Below are 17,790 nucleotides of genomic sequence, written 5' to 3' on the forward strand. Positions count from 1 at the left end.
CCCCTCCCAGTTAGGGGAAGTGATGAGCTCTACAGCAGAGTCTCAGCACTCAATCGCTGGTTGAAAACTGTTTTCTGCCCCTCCCAAAAGATAACATTTGTGGATAATTGGCCCTCTTTCTGGGACTCACCCACAAACAGGACCAAGCCTGACCTGCTGAGGAGTGACGGACTCCATCCTAGCCGGAGGGGTGCTCTCCTCTTATCTACCAACATAGATAGGGCTCTAACTCCTCTAGCCCCACAGTGAAATAGGGTGCAGGCCAGGCAGCAGGCTGTTAGCCAACCTGCCAGCTTAGTGGAGTCTGCCAATAGCATAGTCAGTGTAGCCAGCTCAGCCATACCCATTGAGACTGTGTCTGTGCCTCGACCTAGGTTGGGCAAAACTAAACATGGTGGTGTTCACCCTAGCAATCTTATTAGGATAAAGACCTCCTCCATTCCTGCCATTATTGAAAGAGATCGTGATACCTCACATCTCAAAATAGGGTTACTTAATGTTAGATCCCTCACTTCAAAGGCAGTCATAGTCAATGAACTAATCACTGATCATAATCTTGATGTGATTGGCCTGACTGAAACATGGCTTAAGCCTGATGAATTTGCTGTGTTAAATGAGGCCTCCCTCCTGGTTACACTAGTGACCATATTCCCCGTGCATCCCGCAAAGGCGGAGGGTGTTGCTAACATTTACGATAGCAAATTTCAATTTACAAAAAAAAAATGGCGTTTTCATCTTTTGAGCTTCTAGTCATGAAATCTATGCAGCCTACTCAATCACTTTTTATAGCTACTGTTTACAGGCCTCCTGGGCCATATACAGCGTTCCTCTCTGAGTTTCCTGAATTCCTATCAGACCTTGTAGTCATAGCAGATCATATTCTAATTTTTGGTGATTTTAATATTCACATGGAGAAGTCCACAGACCCACTCCAAAAGTCTTTCGGAGCCATTATCGACTCAGTGGGTTTTGTCCAACATGTCTCTGGACCTACTCACTGCCACAGTCATACTCTGGACCTAGTTTTGTCCCATGGAATAAATGTTGTAGATCTTAATGTTTTTCCACAAAATCCTGGACTATCGGACCACCATTTTATTACGTTTGCAATCGCAACAAATAATCTGCTCAGACCCCAACCAAGGAGCATCAAAAGTCGTGCTATAAATTCTCAGACAACACAAAAATTCATTGATGCCCTTCCAGACTCCTTCTGCCTACCCAAGGACGTCAGAGGACAAAATCAGTTAACCACTTAACTGAGGAACTCAATTTAACCTTGCGCAATACCCTAGATGCAGTTGCACCCCTAAAAACGAAAGACATTTGTCATAAGAAACTAGCTCCCTGGTATACAGAAAATACCCGAGCTTTGAAGCAAGCTTCCAGGAAATTGGAACGGAAATGGCGCCACACCAAACTGGAAGTCTTCCGACTAGCTTGGAAAGACAGTACCGTGCAGTACCGAAGAGCCCTCACTGCTGCTCGATCATCCTACTTTTCCAAATTAATCGAGGGAAAATAAGAACAATCCAAAATTTCTTTTTGATACTGTTGCAAAGCTAACTAAAAGCAGCATTCCCCAAGAGAGGATGGTTTTCACTTCAGCAGTGATAAATTCATGAACTTCTTTGAGGAAAAGATCATGACCATTAGAAAGCAAATTACGGACTCCTCTTTGAATCTGCGTATTCCTCCAGGGCTTAGCTGTCCTGGATCTGCACACTCTGCGAGGGCCTGGGATCGGGAGAGACACTTAAGTGTTTTAGTACTATATCTCTTGACACAATGATGAAAATAATCATGGCCTCTAAACCTTCAAGCTGCATACTGGATCCTATTCCTACTAAACTGCTGAAGGAGCTGCTTCCTGTGCTTGGCCCTCCTATGTTGAACATAATAAACAGCTCTCTATCCACCGGATGTGTACCAAACTCACTAAAAGTGGCAGTGATAAAGCCTCTCTTGAAAAAGCCAAACCTTGACCCGGAAAATATAAAAAACTATCGGCCTATATCGAATCTTCCATTCCTCTCAAAAATTTTAGAAAAAGCTGTTGCGCAGCAACTCACTGCCTTTCTGAAGACAAACAATGTATACGAAATGCTTCAGTCTGGTTTTAGACCCCATCATAGCACTGAGACTGCACTTGTGAAGGTGGTAAATGACCTTTTAATGAAGGCGTCAGACCGAGGCTCTGCATCTGTCCTCGTGCTACTAGACCTTAGTGCTGCCTTTGACACCATCGATCACCACATTCTTTTGGAGAGACTGGAAACCCAAATTGGTCTACACGGACAAGTTCTGGCCTGGTTTAGATCCTACCTGTCGGAAAGATATCAGTTTGTCTCTGTGAATGGTCTGTCCTCCGACAAATCAACTGTACATTTCGGTGTTCCTCAAGGTTCCGTTTTAGGACCACTATTGTTTTCACTATATATTTTACCTCTTGGGGATGTTATTCGAAAACATAATGTTAACTTTCACTGCTATGCGGATGACACACAGCTGTACATTTCAATGAAGCATGGTGAAGCCCCCAAAATTGCCCTCGCTAGAAGCCTGTGTTTCAGACATAAGGAAGTGGATGGCTGAAAACTTTTTACTTTTAAACTCGGACAAAACAGAGATGCTTGTTCTAGGTCCCAAGAAACAAAGAGATCTTCTGTTAAATCTGACAATTCATCTTGATGGTTGTAAAGTCGTCTCAAATAAAACTGTGAAGGACCTAGGCGTTACTCTTGACCCTGATCTCTCTTTTGCCGAACATATCAAGACTGTTTCAAGGACAGCTTTTTTTCCATCTACGTAACATTGCAAAAATCAGAAATTTTCTGTCCAAAAATGATGCAGAAAAATTAATCCATGCATTTGTTACTTCTAGGTTAGACTACTGCAATGCTCTATTTTCCGGCTACCGGATAAAGCACTAAATAAACTTCAGTTAGTGCTAAATACGGCTGCTAGAATCCTGACTAGAACCAAGAAATTTGATCATATTACTCCAGTGCTAGCTTCCCTACACTGGCTTCCTGTTAAGGCAAGGGCTGATTTCAAGGTTTTACTGTTAACCTATAAAGCGTTACATGGGCTTGCTCCTACCTATCTTTCCGAGTTGGTCCTGCCGTACATACCAATACGTACGCTACGGTCACAAGACGCAGAGCCTCCTAATTGTCCCTAGAATTTCTAAGCAAACAGCGGGAGGCAGGGCTTTCTCCTATAGATCTCCATTTTTATGGAACAGTCTGCCTACCCATGTGAGAGACGCAGACTCGGTCTCAACCTTTAAGTCTTTACTGAAGACTTATCTCTTCAGTAGGTCATATGATTGAGTGTAGTCTGGCCCAGGAGTGTGAAGGTGAACGGAAAGGCTGGAGCAACGAACAGCCCTTGCTGTCTCTGCCGGGCCGGTTCCCCTCTCCACTGGGGTTCTCTGCCTCTAACCCTGTTGCAGGGCTGAGTCACTGGCCTGCTGGTGCTCTTTCATGCCGTCCCTGGGGGTGCGTCACTTGAGTGGGTTGAGTTACTGACGTGATCTTCCTGTCTGGGTTGGCGCCCTCCCCCTTGGTTTGTGCTGTGGTGGAGACCTCTGTGGGCTATACTCGGCCTTGTCTCAGGATTGTAAGTTGGTGGTTGGGGATATCCCTCTAGTGGTGCGGGGCTGTGCTTTGGCGGAGTGGGTGGGGTTATATCCTTCCTGTTTGGCCCTGTCCGGGGTTTCTTCGGATGGGGCCACAGTGTCTCCGGACCGCTCCTGTCTCAGCCTCCAGTATTTATGCTGCAGTAGTTTGTGTGTCGGGGGGCTGGGGTTAGTTGGTTATACCTGGAGTACTTCTCCTGTCTTATCCAGTGTCCTGTGTGAATTTGAAGTATGCTCTCTAATTCTCTCGTTCTCTCTTTCTCTCTGAGAACCTGAGCCCTAGGACCATACGTCAGGACTACCGGGCATGATGACACCTTGCTGTCCCCAGTCCGCCTGGCCTTGCTGCTATTCCAGTTTCAACTGTTCTGCCTGCGGCTACGAAACCCCTACCTGTCCCAGACCTGCTGTTTTCAACTCTAAATGATCGGCTATGAAAAGCCAACTGAGAGACCTGAGCCCTAGGACCATACGTCGGGACTACCGGCCGTGGTGACTCCTTGCTGTCCCCAGTCCGCCTGGCCTTGCTGCTATTCCAGTTTAAACTGTTCTGCCTGCGAGTTATGGAACCCCTACCTGTCCCAGACCTGCTGTTTTAAACTCTAATGATCGGCTATGAAAAGCCAACTGAGATTTATTCCTGATTATTATTTGACCATGCTTGTCACTTATGAACATTTTTGAACATCTTGGCATGGTTCTGTTATAATCTCCACCCGGCACAGCCAGAAGAGGACTGGCCACCCCTCATAGCCTGGTTCCTCTCTAGGTTTCTTCCTAGGTTTTGCCTTTCTAGGGAGTTTTTCCTAGCCACCGTGCTTCTACACCTGCATTACTAGCTGTTTGGGGTTTTAGGCTGGGTTTCTGTACAGCACTTCGAGATATTAGCTGATGTAAGAAGGGCTATATAAAATAAAATTGATTGATTGATTGATTGAATAAGACTGACTGGATAAGACTGACTGAATAAGACTGAATAAGACTGACTGAATAAGACTGACTGGATAAGACTGACTGAATAAGACTGAATAAGACTGACTGAATAAGACTGACTGGATAAGACTGACTGGATGAGACTGACTGAATAAGACTGAATAAGACTGACTGGATAAGACTGACTGGATAAGACTGAATAAGACTGACTGAATAAGACTGAATAAGACTGAATAAGACTGACTGAATAAGACTGACTGGATAAGACTGACTGAATAAGACTGACTGGATAAGACTGACTGAATAAGACTGACTGAATAAGACTGACTGGATAAGACTGACTGGATAAGACTGACTGAATAAGACTGACTGGATAAGACTGACTGGATAAGACTGACTGAATAAGACTGACTGGATAAGACTGACTGGATAAGACTGACTGGATAAGACTGACTGAATAAGACTGACTGGATAAGACTGACTGAATAAGACTGACTGAATAAGACTGACTGAATAAGACTGACTGGATAAGACTGACTGAATAAGACTGACTGGATAAGACTGACTGAATAAGACTGACTGAATAAGACTGACTGGATAAGACTGACTGAATAAGACTGACTGAATGAGACTGACTGAATAAGACTGACTGAATAAGACTGACTGAATAAGACTGACTGAATAAGACTGAATAAGACTGACTGAATAAGACTGACTGGATAAGACTGAATAAGACTGACTGAATACGACTGAATAAGACTGACTGAATAAGACTGACTGGATAAGACTGACTGGATAAGACTGAATGGATAGGACTGACTGGATAAGACTGACTGGATAAGACTGACTGAATAAGACTGACTGGATAAGACTGACTGAATAAGACTGACTGAATAAGACTGACTGGATAAGACTGAATAAGACTGACTGAATACGACTGAATAAGACTGACTGAATAAGACTGACTGGATAAGACTGACTGAATAAGACTGACTGAATAAGACTGACTGGATAAGACTGACTGGATAAGACTGACTGAATAAGACTGACTGGATAAGACTGACTGGATAAGACTGACTGAATAAGACTGACTGGATAAGACTGACTGGATAAGACTGACTGGATAAGACTGACTGAATAAGACTGACTGGATAAGACTGACTGAATAAGACTGACTGAATAAGACTGACTGAATAAGACTGACTGGATAAGACTGACTGAATAAGACTGACTGGATAAGACTGACTGAATAAGACTGACTGAATAAGACTGACTGGATAAGACTGACTGAATAAGACTGACTGAATGAGACTGACTGAATAAGACTGACTGAATAAGACTGACTGAATAAGACTGAATAAGACTGACTGAATAAGACTGACTGGATAAGACTGAATAAGACTGACTGAATACGACTGAATAAGACTGACTGGATAAGACTGACTGGATAAGACTGACTGAATAAGACTGACTGGATAAGACTGACTGGATAAGACTGACTGGATAAGACTGACTGGATAAGACTGACTGGATAAGACTGACTGAATAAGACTGACTGAATAAGACTGACTGAATAAGACTGACTGGATAAGACTGACTGAATAAGACTGACTGGATAAGACTGACTGAATAAGACTGACTGAATAAGACTGACTGAATAAGACTGACTGGATAAGACTGACTGAATAAGACTGACTGAATGAGACTGACTGAATAAGACTGACTGAATAAGACTGACTGAATAAGACTGAATAAGACTGACTGAATAAGACTGACTGAATAAGACTGAATAAGACTGACTGAATAAGACTGACTGGATAAGACTGAATAAGACTGACTGAATACGACTGAATAAGACTGACTGAATAAGACTGACTGGATAAGACTGACTGGATAAGACTGAATGGATAGGACTGACTGGATAAGACTGACTGAATAAGACTGACTGGATAAGACTGACTGGATAAGACTGACTGAATAAGACTGACTGAATAAGACTGACTGGATAAGACTGACTGGATAAGACTGAATAAGACTGACTGAATAAGACTGACTGGATAAGACTGACTGGATAAGACTGAATGGATAAGACTGACTGGATAAGACTGACTGAATAAGACTGACTGGATAAGACTGAATAAGACTGACTGGATAAGACTGACTGAATAAGACTGACTGAATAAGACTGACTGAATAAGACTGACTGAATAAGACTGACTGAATACGACTGAATAAGACTGACTGAATAAGACTGACTGGATAAGACTGACTGGATAAGACTGAATGGATAAGACTGACTGGATAAGACTGACTGAATAAGACTGACTGGATAAGACTGGATAAGACTGACTGAATAAGACTGACTGAATAAGACTGACTGGATAAGACTGACTGAATAAGACTGACTGAATAAGACTGACTGAATAAGACTGACTGAATAAGACTGACTGAATAAGACTGACTGAATAAGACTGAATAAGACTGAATAAGACTGACTGAATACGACTGAATAAGACTGACTGAATAAGACTGACTGAATAAGGTTGAATAAGACTGACTGAATAAGACTGAATAAAACTGGCTGGTGTGTGTGTGTGTGTGTGTGTGTGTGTGTGTGTGTGTGTGTGTGTGTGTGTGTGTGACCTCTTGCCGGGTGGTAGGGCATCAGTCAGGGGCGGAGGAGAGTCGTACTGTCTGATGATATCCTTGATGTTACTGCTGGGGACGATGTCTACCTGAGGCAACACCGATGACTTCACCACCTCACCAGCAGGGGGCGGAGGACTGGTCACCACCGGGGCTACACATAACAGTGGGGAGAGAGGGGAGAGAGGGGAGAGAGGGGAGGGAGGGGAGGGAGGGGAGAGAGAGGGGAGAAGAGAGAGGGGAGAGAGGGAAGGAGAAGAGAGAGAGGAGAGAGGGAAGGAGGAGAGAGAGAGGAGAGAGAGGAGTGAGGGGAGGGAGGGGAGAGAGGGAGAGAGAGGAGAGAAGAGAGAGGGGGTGAGAGAGGGAGAGAGGGAAGGAGGAGAGAGAGAGGAGAGAGGGGAGAGAGGGAGAGAGGGAAGGAGGAGAGAAAGATGAGAGAGAGGGGTGAGGGGAGTGAGGGGAGATGTCTTATTGTCTTATAAATCACATGATGTCTGATAGTCTTATAAATCATATGATGTCTGATAGTCTTATAAATCATATGATGTCTGATAGTCTTATAAATCATATGATGTCTGATAGTCTTATAAATCACATGATGTCATATAGTCTCATAAATCATATGATGTCTGATAGTCTTATAAATCATATGATGTCTGATAGTCTTATAAATCATACGATGTCTGATAGTCTTATAAATCACATGATGTCTGATAGTCTTATAAATCACATGATGTTTGATAGTCTTATAAATCATATGTCTGATAGTCTTATAAATCACATGATGTCTGATAGTCTTATAAATCAAATGATGTCTGATAGTCTTATAAATCACATGATGTCTGATAGTCTTATAAATCATATGATGTTTGATAGTCTTATAAATCACATGATGTCTGATAGTCTTATAAATCATTCGATGTCTGATAGTCTTATAAATCATACGATGTCTGATAGTCTCATAAATCATATGATGTCTGATAGTCTTATAAATCATACGATGTCTGATAGTCTTATAAATCATATGTCTGATATTCTTGTAAATCACATGATGTCTGAGTGTCTCATAAATCCTATGTCTGATAGTCTTGTAAATCATATGATGTCTGATAGTCTTATAAATCATATGATGTCTGATAGTCTTGTAAATCATATGTCTGATAGTCTTATAAATCACATGATGTCTGATAGTCTTATAAATCACATGATGTCTGATAGTCTTATAAATCACATGATGTCTGATAGTCTTATAAATCATACGATGTCTGATAGTCTCATAAATCACATGATGTCTGATAGTCTTATAAATCACATGATGTCTGATAGTCTCATAAATCACATAATGTCTGATAGTCTTATAAATCACATGATGTCTGATAGTCTTATAAATCACATGATGTCTGATAGTCTCATAAATCACATAATGTCTGATAGTCTTATAAATCACATGATGTCTGATAGTCTTATAAATCACATGATGTCTGATAGTCTTATAAATCACATGGAATTTTGTATTCATTAATTAATTACCAAACTTCTTGGCAGGTTCCTTGTTGATGGGGATGGCTGGAGCCTTCTGATGAGGAACACTGTCGTTACCTGCTAGCTTGGCCTGAGGAGGAGGAGGACACACACAACACACACCTGAAGTCCTAACGTCCTGACCTGCGGATACACCACAGTCAACCTGAAGTCCTAACGTCCTGACCTGCGGATACACCACAGTCAACCTGAAGTCCTAATGTCCTGACCTGCGGATACACCACAGTCAACCTGAAGTCCTGACCTGCGGATACACCACAGTCAACCTGAAGTCCTAACGTCCTGACCTGCGGATACACCACAGTCAACCTGAAGTCCTAACGTCCTGACCTGCAGATACACCACAGTCAACCTGAAGTCCTAACGTCCTGACCTGCAGATACACCACAGTCAACCTGAAGTCCTAACGTCCTGACCTGCAGATACACCACAGTCAACCTGAAGTCCTAACGTCCTGACCTGCAGATACACCACAGTCAACCTGAAGTCCTAACGTCCTGACCTGCAGATACACCACAGTCAACCTGAAGTCCTGAGCGTCCTGACCTGCGGATACACCACAGTCAACCTGAAGTCCTAACATCCTGACCTGCAGATACACCACAGTCAACCTGAAGTCCTAACGTCCTGTACTGCAGATACACCACAGTCAACCTGAAGTCCTAACGTCCTGACCTGCAGATACACCACAGTCAACCTGAAGTCCTAACGTCCTGACCTGCAGATACACCACAGTCAACCTGAAGTCCTAACGTCCTGACCTGCAGATACACCACAGTCAACCTGAAGTCCTAACGCCCTGACCTGCAGATACACCACAGTCAACCTGAAGTCCTAACGTCCTGACCTGCAGATACACCACAGTCAACCTGAAGTCCTAACGTCCTGACCTGCGGATACACCACAGTCAACCTGAAGTCCTAACGTCCTGACCTGCAGATACACCACAGTCAACCTGAAGTCCTAACGTCCTGACCTGCAGATACACCACAGTCAACCTGAAGTCCTAACGTCCTGACCTGCAGATACACCACAGTCAACCTGAAGTCCTAACGTCCTGACCTGCACCACAGTCAACCTGAAGTCCTAACGTCCTGACCTGCAGATACACCCCAGTCAACCTGAAGTCCTAACGTCCTGACCTGCGGATACACCACAGTCAACCTGAAGTCCTAACGTCCTGACCTGCAGATACACCACAGTCAACCTGAAGTCCTAACGTCCTGACCTGCAGATACACCACAGTCAACCTGAAGTCCTAACGTCCTGACCTGCAGATACACCACAGTCAACCTGAAGTACCACACTAAAAAGGCATCCAAAAGGGTTCTTCGGCTGTCCCGGTTCGGGAGAACCCGTTGAAGAACCCGTTTGGTTTCCCTGTGGAAACCCTCTGTGGAAAGGATTATACCTGGAACTCAAAAGGGTTCTTCAAAAGGGTCTCTCACGGTGGACAGCCGAAGAACCCTTTTAGGTTTTAGATAGAACCTTTATTCTAATGAGTGTAACACTCAGGTAGGTATAGACTCACCTGCTGGGGGTTCAGGTTCCAGGCTGGATGTGGATGTACCTCGGGACTGGTGGGCTGGCTAGCCCCACGGGAGACAGGGGCAGGCTGGGTAGTGGAGTTGGGTCTGGGGGTCTGGGTCTGGGTCTGGGAGGTAGGATAGGGGTCAGGGGGGCTGGCTGGACTGGAGGTGCCAGGGACAGCAGTATAGGGGCTAGGAGGCGTGACAGCATAAGGACTGGGTGGGATGTTAGCGTACGGGCTTGGGGGGAAGTGTGTGTAGGGGCCAGGCGGAAGGCAGTGGGGGTTGGGGAGGATGGGGCTCATGGGGGGTGAGGTGAGGGGGAGGTGGGAGCGAGGTCACGGGGAGGTTACTAAAGCCATGGCCTGCATCGTCATCTGCTGGGCCTGGGGAGGAGGAGGGGAGGGGAGGGGAGAGGAGAAAGGGGGAGGGAGGAGGGGGAGGGAGGAGGATGAGGGGGAGGGAGGGGGAGGGAGGGAGGGAGGTGAGGGAGGAGGGGGGAGGAGGGAGAGGAAAAGGGGGGAGGGAGGAGGTGAGGACAGGGAGGAGGAGGGAGGAGGGGGAGGAAGATGAGGGAGGAGGGGAGGAGGGGGGAGGGGAGGGAGGAGGGGGGAGGGGAGGGGAGGGGAGGATGAGGGATGGGGAGGAGGGGGAGGAGGAGGGAGGAGGGGGGAGGAGGAGTTAGACGTAACCTACCATAATGATGTTGAAAAAGTTAGACGTAACCTACCATAATGATGTTGAACAAGTTAGACGTAACCTACCATAATGAGGTTGAATAAGTTAGACGTAACCTACCATAATGATGTTGAACAAGTTAGACGTAACCTACCATAATGATGTTGAACAAGTTAGACGTAACCTACCATAATGATGATGAACAAGTTAGACGTAACCTACCATAATGATGATGAACAAGTTAGACGTAACCTACCATAATGATGTTGAACACGTAACCTACCATAATGATGTTGAATAAGTTAGACGTAACCTACCATAATGATGTTGAACAAGTTAGACGTAACCTACCATAATGATGATGAACAAGTTAGACGTAACCTACCATAATGATGTTGAACAAGTTATACGTAACCTACCATAATGATGTTGAATAAGTTAGACGTAACCTACCATAATGATGTTGAACAAGTTAGACGTAACCTACCATATTGATGTTGAACAAGTTAGACCAAACCTACCATAATGATGTTGAACACGTAACCTACCATAATGATGTTGAACACGTTAGACGTAACCTACCATAATGATGTTGAACAAGTTAGACGTAACCTACCATAATGATGTTGAATAAGTTAGACGTAACCTACCATAATGATGTTGAACAAGTTAGACGTAACCTACCATAATGATGTTGAACAAGTTAGACGTAACCTACCATAATGATGTTGAACAAGTTAGACGTAACCTACCATAATGATGTTGAACAAGTTAGACTTAACCTACCATAATGATGTTGAACACGTAACCTACCATAATGATGTTGAACAAGTTAGACGTAACCTACCATAATGATGTTGAACAAGTTAGACGTAACCTACCATAATGATGTTGAACAAGTTATACGTAACCTACCATAATGATGTTGAACAAGTTAGACGTATCCTACCATAATGATGTTGAACAAGTTAGACGTATCCTACCATAATGATGTTGAACAAGTTAGACGTAACCTACCATAATGATGTTAAATAAGTTAGACGTAACCTACCATAATGATGTTGAACAAGTTAGACGTAACCTACCATAAAGATGTTGAACAAGTTAGACGTAACCTACCATAATGATGTTGAACACGTAACCTACCATAATGATGTTGAACAAGTTAGACGTAACCTACCATAATGATGTTGAACAAGTTAGACGTAACCTACCATAATGATGTTGAACAAGTTAGACGTATCCTACCATAATGATGTTGAACAAGTTAGACGTATCCTACCATAATGATGTTGAACAAGTTAGACGTAACCTACCATAATGATGTTGAATAAGTTAGACGTAACCTACCATAATGATGTTGAACAAGTTAGACGTAACCTACCATAAAGATGTTGAACAAGTTAGACGTAATCTACCATAATGATGTTGAACACGTAACCTACCATAATGATGTTGAACAAGTTAGACGTAACCTACCATAATGATGTTGAACACGTTAGACGTAACCTACCATAATGATGTTGAATAAGTTAGACGTAACCTACCATAATGATGTTGAACAAGTTAGACATAACCTACCATAATGATGTTGAACACGTTAGACGTAACCTACCATAATGATGTTGAATAAGTTAGACGTAACCTACCATAATGATGTTGAACACGTTAGACGTAACCTACCATAATGATGTTGAACAAGTTAGACGTAACCTACAATAATGATGTTGAACAAGTTAGACGTAACCTACCATAATGATGTTGAATAAGATAGACGTATCCTACCATAATGATGTTGAACAAGTTAGACGTAACCTACCATAATGATGTTGAACAAGTTAGACGTAACCTACCATAATGATGTTGAACAAGTTAGACGTAACCTATCATAATGATGTTGAAGAAGTTAGACGTAACCTACCATAATGATGTTGAACAAGTTAGACGTAACCTACCATAATGATGTTGAATAAGTTAGACGTAACCTACCATAATGATGTTGAACAAGTTAGACGTAACCTACCATAATGATGTTGAACAAGTTAGACGTAACCTACCATAATGATGTTGAACACGTTAGACGTAACCTACCATATTGATGTTGAACACGTAACCTACCATAATAATGTTGAACAAGTTAGACGTAACCTACCATAATGATGTTGAACAAGTTAGACGTAACCTACCATAATGATGTTGAACAAGTTAGACGAATCCTACCATAATGATGTTGAACAAGTTAGACGTATCCTACCATAATGATGTTGAACAAGTTAGACGTAACCTACCATAATGATGTTGAACAAGTTAGACGTAACCTACCATAATGATGTTGAACAAGTTAGACGTAACCTACCATAAAGATGTTGAACAAGTTAGACGTAACCTACCATAATGATGTTGAACACGTAACCTACCATAATGATGTTGAACAAGTTAGACGTAACCTACCATAATGATGTTGAACACGTTAGACGTAACCTACCATAATGATGTTGAATAAGTTAGACGTAACCTACCATAATGATGTTGAACAAGTTAGACGTAACCTACCATAATGATGTTGAACACGTTAGACGTAACCTACCATAATGATGTTGAACACGTAACCTACCATAATGATGTTGAACAAGTTAGACGTAACCTACCATAATGATGTTGAACAAGTTAGACGTAACCTACCATAATGATGTTGAACACGTTAAACGTAACCTACCATAATGATGTTGAACAAGTTAGACGTAACCTATCACAATGATGTTGAATAAGTTAGACGTAACCTACCATAATGATGTTGAACAAGTTAGACGTAACCTACCATAATGATGTTGAACAAGTTAGACGTAACCTACCATAATGATGTTGAACAAGTTAGACGTAACCTATCATAATGATGTTGAACAAGTTATACGTAACCTACCATAATGATGTTGAACAAGTTAGACGTATCCTACCATAATGATGTTGAACAAGTTAGACGTATCCTACCATAATGATGTTGAACAAGTTAGACGTAACCTACCATAATGATGTTGAATAAGTTAGACGTAACCTACCATAATGATGTTGAACAAGTTAGACATAACCTACCATAAAGATGTTGAACAAGTTAGACGTAACCTACCATAATGATGTTGAACACGTAACCTACCATAATGATGTTGAACAAGTTAGACGTAACCTACCATAATGATGTTGAACACGTTAGACGTAACCTACCCTAATGATGTTGAACAAGTTAGACGTAACCTATCATAATGATGTTGAATAAGTTAGACGTAACCTACCATAATGATGTTGAACAAGTTAGACGTAACCTACCATAATGATGTTGAACAAGTTAGACGTAACCTACCATAATGATGTTGAACAAGTTAGACGTAACCTATCATAATGATGTTGAACAAGTTATACGTAACCTACCATAATGATGTTGAACAAGTTAGACGTATCCTACCATAATGATGTTGAACAAGTTAGACGTATCCTACCATAATGATGTTGAACAAGTTAGACGTAACCTACCATAATGATGTTGAATAAGTTAGACGTAACCTACCATAATGATGTTGAACAAGTTAGACGTAACCTACCATAAAGATGTTGAACAAGTTAGACGTAACCTACCATAATGATGTTGAACACGTAACCTACCATAATGATGTTGAACAAGTTAGACGTAACCTACCATAATGATGTTGAACAAGTTAGACGTAACCTACCATAATGATGTTGAACAAGTTAGACGTATCCTACCATAATGATGTTGAACAAGTTAGACGTATCCTACCATAATGATGTTGAACAAGTTAGACGTAACCTACCATAATGATGTTGAACAAGTTAGACATAACCTACCATAAAGATGTTGAACAAGTTAGACGTAACCTACCATAATGATGTTGAACACGTAACCTACCATAATGATGTTGAACAAGTTAGACGTAACCTACCATAATGATGTTGAACACGTTAGACGTAACCTACCCTAATGATGTTGAACAAGTTAGACGTAACCTATCATAATGATGTTGAATAAGTTAGACGTAACCTACCATAATGATGTTGAACAAGTTAGACGTAACCTACCATAATGATGTTGAACAAGTTAGACGTAACCTACCATAATGATGTTGAACAAGTTAGACGTAACCTATCATAATGATGTTGAACAAGTTATACGTAACCTACCATAATGATGTTGAACAAGTTAGACGTATCCTACCATAATGATGTTGAACAAGTTAGACGTATCCTACCATAATGATGTTGAACAAGTTAGACGTAACCTACCATAATGATGTTGAATAAGTTAGACGTAACCTACCATAATGATGTTGAACAAGTTAGACGTAACCTACCATAAAGATGTTGAACAAGTTAGACGTAACCTACCATAATGATGTTGAACACGTAACCTACCATAATGATGTTGAACAAGTTAGACGTAACCTACCATAATGATGTTGAACAAGTTAGACGTAACCTACCATAATGATGTTGAACAAGTTAGACGTATCCTACCATAATGATGTTGAACAAGTTAGACGTATCCTACCATAATGATGTTGAACAAGTTAGACGTAACCTACCATAATGATGTTGAATAAGTTAGACGTAACCTACCATAATGATGTTGAACACGTTAGACGTAACCTACCATAATGATGTTGAACAAGTTAGACGTAACCTACCATAATGATGTTGAACAAGTTAGACGTAACCTACCATAATGATGTTGAACACGTAACCTACCATAATGATGTCGAACAAGTTAGACGTAACCTACCATAATGATGTTGAACAAGTTAGACGTAACCTACCATAATGATGTTGAACAAGTTAGACGTAACCTACCATAATGATGTTGAACAAGTTAGACGTAACCTACCATAATGATGTTGAACACGTTAGACGTAACCTACCATAATGATGTTGAACACGTTAGACGTAACCTACCATAATGATGTTGAACAAGTTAGACGTAACCTACCATAATGATGTTGAACAAGTTAGACGTAACCTACCATAATGATGTTGAACACGTTAGACGTAACCTACCATAATAATGGCCTGTTGGTTCATGATGGCTTGTTGCTGCTGGGCCATGACAGCATGCTGTTGGTCTACTACAGAAGTGACCGGAGACACTGGAGCCACTGGATCCGCCGGAGCCACCGGGACCATCGGGACCACCGGGACCACCGGCAACATCGGCAGAACCCTCACCGCTGGAGGAAACAAACAAAACAATGCTACAGGCTAAATGCAGTGGTGGGAAGTACTATCTATACTTCACTTTCTATATTTTGGACAACTTTTGACTTTTACTTCACTACATTCCCTAAAGAAAATAATGTACTTTTTACTCCATACATTTTCCCCTGACACCCAAAAGTACTCGTTACATTTAGAATGCTTAGCAGGACAGGAAAATGGTCCAATTCACACACTTATCAAGAGAACATCCCTGGTCATCCCTACTGCCTCTGATCTGGCGGACTCACTAAGACACACATGCTTAGTTCGTAAATCAAATCAAATGTTATTGGTCGCATACACATATTTTGCAGATGTTATCACAGGTGCAGCGAATGTCACGCCCTGACCTATAGAACTCTAGTTAGTTTGGTCAGGGTGGGCATGTTGAGTTCTATGTTGTGGTAGATCTATGTTTAGATCTAGGTGTTGTATTTCTACGTTCGGCCGGGTGTGGTTCCCAATCAGAGGCAGCTGTCGCTCGTTGTCTCTGATTGGGGATCATACTTAGGCAGCCAGTTTTCCTGCCTGGGTTGTGTGGGATCTTGTTTTGTGTTTTGGTGTGTTTGGGCTTGTTTGTGTTTAGGTTTCCGACGTCACGGTTCGTTGCCTTTTGTTGTTTTGTACGTGTTTAATAAACATGTTGGCATACCACGCTGCACCTTGGTCTGACCCGTCTCTCAACGTCCATGACAAGCGAAATGCTTATGTTCCTAGCTCCAACAGTGCAGCAATACCTAACAATACAAAACAATACATGCAAATCCCCAAGCCCAGCTCAACACCCCTGGCAGTATAGATATTGACTCAGAGACAGACCAAGCCCAGCTCAACACCCCCGGCAGTATAGATATTGACTCAGAGACAGACCAAGCCCAGCTCAGCACCCCTGGCAGTATAGATATTGACTCAGAGACAGACCAAGCCCAGCTCAACACCCCTGGCAGTATAGATATTGACTCAGAGAACGACCAAGCCCAGCTCAACACCCCTGGCAGTATAGATATTGACTCAGAGACAGACCAACAGTTGTACTGTTGTCTATACTGCCAGGGGTGTTATCATCGTACTGTTGTCTATACTGCCAGGGGTGTTGTCAGTCGTACTGTTGTCTATACTGCCAGGGGTGTTGTCAGTTGAGATCTTGTACCCATTTGTTTCAACTCCACTCTTAGATCTGCTATTGTTAGCTCAAAAGAGAAGCCCAATGTGGTCTGCTCACCCAGTGCTTTTAGATCCAATGTGAATTCCATCAACTTGAAAACCCCCCTCGGTTTTCAAATCACGTAGAGGACTTGGACTGTTGCACGATAGCAACCAAAGCCCATGTAAGTCAGTTTATAACATCCCATCATTGGTTACTCTGAGAGTTCCGCATATTGCCATTGGCTGCATCCTCTATCACTAATAGGGATGGTGCAGTTAGTGAGTCATTTAGCAGACGCTCTTATCCAGAGCCACTTACAGTTAGTGAGTCATTTAGCAGAACGCTCTTATCCAGAGCCACTTACAGTTAGTGAGTCATTTAGCAGACGCTCTTATCCAGAGCCACTTACAGTT

The 17,790-nt window shown here is 42.3% G+C and overlaps 1 protein-coding gene across 1 annotated transcript in view; it reads right to left on the bottom strand.

Moving 5' to 3' along the window:
- Positions 1-17,790, bottom strand: part of LOC123486599 (unconventional myosin-XV-like) — a gene marked incomplete at both ends in the record, with an annotated part of 156,734 nt that overhangs the window by 60,981 nt on the left and 77,963 nt on the right. Inside the window, 5 exon segments of the mRNA XM_045217963.1 lie at positions 7,220-7,376; positions 8,753-8,834; positions 10,296-10,593; positions 10,636-10,679; positions 16,033-16,202. Of these exon segments, the coding sequence (XP_045073898.1) occupies positions 7,220-7,376; positions 8,753-8,834; positions 10,296-10,593; positions 10,636-10,679; positions 16,033-16,202 (751 nt within the window).

This window comes from Coregonus clupeaformis, unplaced genomic scaffold (genome assembly GCF_020615455.1).
Source record: "Coregonus clupeaformis isolate EN_2021a unplaced genomic scaffold, ASM2061545v1 scaf1292, whole genome shotgun sequence".
In the NCBI taxonomy this organism is placed as follows: domain Eukaryota; kingdom Metazoa; phylum Chordata; class Actinopteri; order Salmoniformes; family Salmonidae; genus Coregonus; species Coregonus clupeaformis.